The sequence below is a fragment of the Capsicum annuum genome, unplaced genomic scaffold, assembly GCF_002878395.1.
Source record: "Capsicum annuum cultivar UCD-10X-F1 unplaced genomic scaffold, UCD10Xv1.1 ctg46638, whole genome shotgun sequence".
NCBI classification, from domain to species: Eukaryota; Viridiplantae; Streptophyta; class Magnoliopsida; order Solanales; family Solanaceae; genus Capsicum; species Capsicum annuum.
Window position 1 is genome coordinate 1 of NW_025854221.1, and position 2667 is coordinate 2667.

General features: G+C 33.6%; 1 protein-coding gene across 1 annotated transcript; it reads right to left on the minus strand.

Annotated features, from left to right (window-relative positions):
* Nucleotides 1–974: 974 nt before the first annotated feature.
* Nucleotides 975–2651, minus strand: LOC124892396 (putative wall-associated receptor kinase-like 16). Its single transcript, XM_047403685.1, has 2 exons — nt 2394–2651; nt 975–1412 (listed from the first exon to the last, which is right to left on the minus strand). The coding sequence occupies exons 1-2, from the start codon at nt 2649–2651 to the stop codon at nt 975–977; spliced, it is 696 nt and encodes a 231-aa protein (XP_047259641.1).
* Nucleotides 2652–2667: the final 16 nt, after the last annotated feature.

The following is a 2667-nucleotide window of genomic DNA, read 5'->3' on the forward strand; positions in this document are numbered from 1 at the left end:
ATTTTTCTAATTGATCAATACAAAGAAAAAATATTAATTGATTCTCCTTCCATATATTTTAGGGGTACCTTTTATTTTAGGAGTCTAGTTAATATAATTAAAATAATTAAATAATAATTAAAGAAAATAGTGAAAAGACAGTTTTGTCTAAAGAAGAGTTTTTTTAATGAAGGACAAAAAGTTCAATTCACTTTTTTAAGGATTTTCACACTTTTAATATATTATATAGATATATAGATTATATAGATATATAGATATATAGATATAGATTATTTCCGACAACTTAAAAGTATTCAATTGCTCACACCTCAATTTCAGGTGTCTAAGTTGAAAATATTTGTCGAGTTTAGGGGGCTAATATGTATTCTGCCTTTCGAAAAGTTTCATGTTTTTATGATGATGGAACATTACATAGACACGACATGAAATGAGAGGAAGGAACAATGAGAAACAAGCAACATTCTTTTCATTAAGATAATTTTTTACTTTAGTATAATGATATGATACTTGGGCCTAACTTAATCCCAAAAGATAGCTCATAAGGTGAGTATTGTTAGAGTACATATAAGCAAGCAACAGACCGTTTCTCAATCTATGTGGGGCTCTAACCTACTCTGACATTTAGAATTATAAGAAAATTAAAACTTGACCCGATACATACATTAATACTCCAAGTAGAGACCGCTATTAGATCATATTAATTAAGTAATAAGTAAATTATTAAAGTTGATCAAACAAAAATACGAATATAAAAATTACAAGATACCACTCTAATTCCACAAGTGGGGGCTGGGGAGGGTGGTGTATACCCAAACTTTAACCCCTTTACCTCGTGAAGGAAGAGAAGCTGTTTCCGGAAGGCCCTCGACTCCAAATAAAAACAAAAATATCCTATAAATTGTTGGGCTCTTAATAGCAATGAATGAATGATCAAATGAACATGGCTAATACACAAATTTATGAAATTTCAATTATTAATCATCAAAGAGGGGGTCTTCTTCATTTTTCACGCTATATTGAGAGCTTTGTTGAACATTTGGAGATGTATCAAAATTGGTGGAAGTGTGCATTTGCACAGTATAAAGATCATTTTGTTCATTGATCATTTCTTCCATTTGCAGTTGATTGTTTTCTTGGTCATGATGAGCCCAAGAACGAATATTATATTTAGTGAATCCTTCCAATTCGTTTGCCACTTCTCTCATGGTAGGCCTTTCTTCTCCTTTTGTGTTAAGCCATCTAACCACAAGCTCACCAATGTCATTTCGCTGATCCAATGAGCTTTCTTTCAAAACTCTATGATGCAGTATTTGAAATAAGCGATTCTCCTTCACGGAAACTTTGAAATATGCCTCTAAACTCTTCTCTTTGTTGGGCAGAGTGAGATCGATAGCTTCTCTTCCCGTTAACAACTACGCCAGTACTACACCAAAACTATAGACATCACTCTTGTCTGACAATCCTAATCGATAGCTTCTCTTCCCATTATCTTTAATGATTTCGGGTACAAGAATCTGTATACATGCAACAACAACTTCAACACAAGTTCAAGTCTAAGACAAGAACATTTATAAAGTTCCTTAACACCTTCAACACAAAATTATGAATAAGCTATCCAAGAAGTATGTTATATTTTAGAAATGAGATGAAATAGAAATGTAAAGCCAAGTGCCCCCACTTCACGGAGTGTTTTTAAGGAATAATTTCCCTCACTGTACCTGGGGTTTTGAAATCTTCCTCCCAGGATAAAATGACTTTCAATCCAACTATAGTGGTACCTAAAATAATTGAATTCGTTGAACTCACTCAACAAATTGATTGATCACACAGAATGTTTTTGAAGAAAAGAAGAGTTTGTATATTCAAAAAATAATTTCGTATCTAAACCTGTGGATGAAAGCAGGTTTATATAGCCACAGGTTTATATAGTCATCAGGTTCCCCATCTGAAGGGTGACAATAGTTCACTTAAAGATTGTATCCCTTCTGGAAAAGTCTTGTCTGTTCGTCCAAAAAGTGTATCTTTTTTAAACAGGCACAACCATCCAAACGTACCATTTCATGAATAAGTGGAGGATCAAAAACCCATTTTTTTCAGATTAAATTTCTGTCAAATAAATTTTATCCAAAAAGATAAATCTCATCTATTGTTTTCCAAATCCAAATCCAAAGTCAAGTATCAATGCTGACGTCGTGAGGCACCACCTCATTCTTGCCTCACTATTCATGTGGAGTAAATGTTCCTTATTATAAACACTTCAAAATTCCCTTCTCCCACCAATGTGGGAGAATTAGTGAACTTTCCCTTAAAAGAGTACACTTTCGATTTTAGTCTCTCTTTCCCTCCACTATTATTCCTCCATTTTCCATTCACACTTTTTATACATATTGAACCCAATATTGTATGCCTTGGGAGTTTAGATAACCCAATGTTCCTGGTATAAGTGAACTCATATCATCCTGGTCGAAAGGTCTTAACCTCGAAGCCCCAAAATCAGCAATCTTTGTTGTATAGTAGTCATCTGGTAGTATATTTGCTGATTTGATGTATCTATGTAGGATAGGTATAGAAGCTGCAGAGTGGAGATAACTAAAGGCATCAGCAGATTCAATTGCAATTCTCAACCGATTTTGGAAAGAAAGCCAAGGCATTTCTCCATTTTTAGTG

Coding starts and splice junctions, on each gene's coding strand:
- LOC124892396 (XM_047403685.1), bottom strand. CDS start 2,651: ATGCCTTGGCTTTCTTTCCAAAATCGGTTGAGAATTGCAATTGAATCT. Junction 1,413..2,393: donor CCCAAGGCATACAATATTGG/GTTCAATATGTA, acceptor GTACTGGCGTAG/TTGTTAACGGGAAGAGAAGC.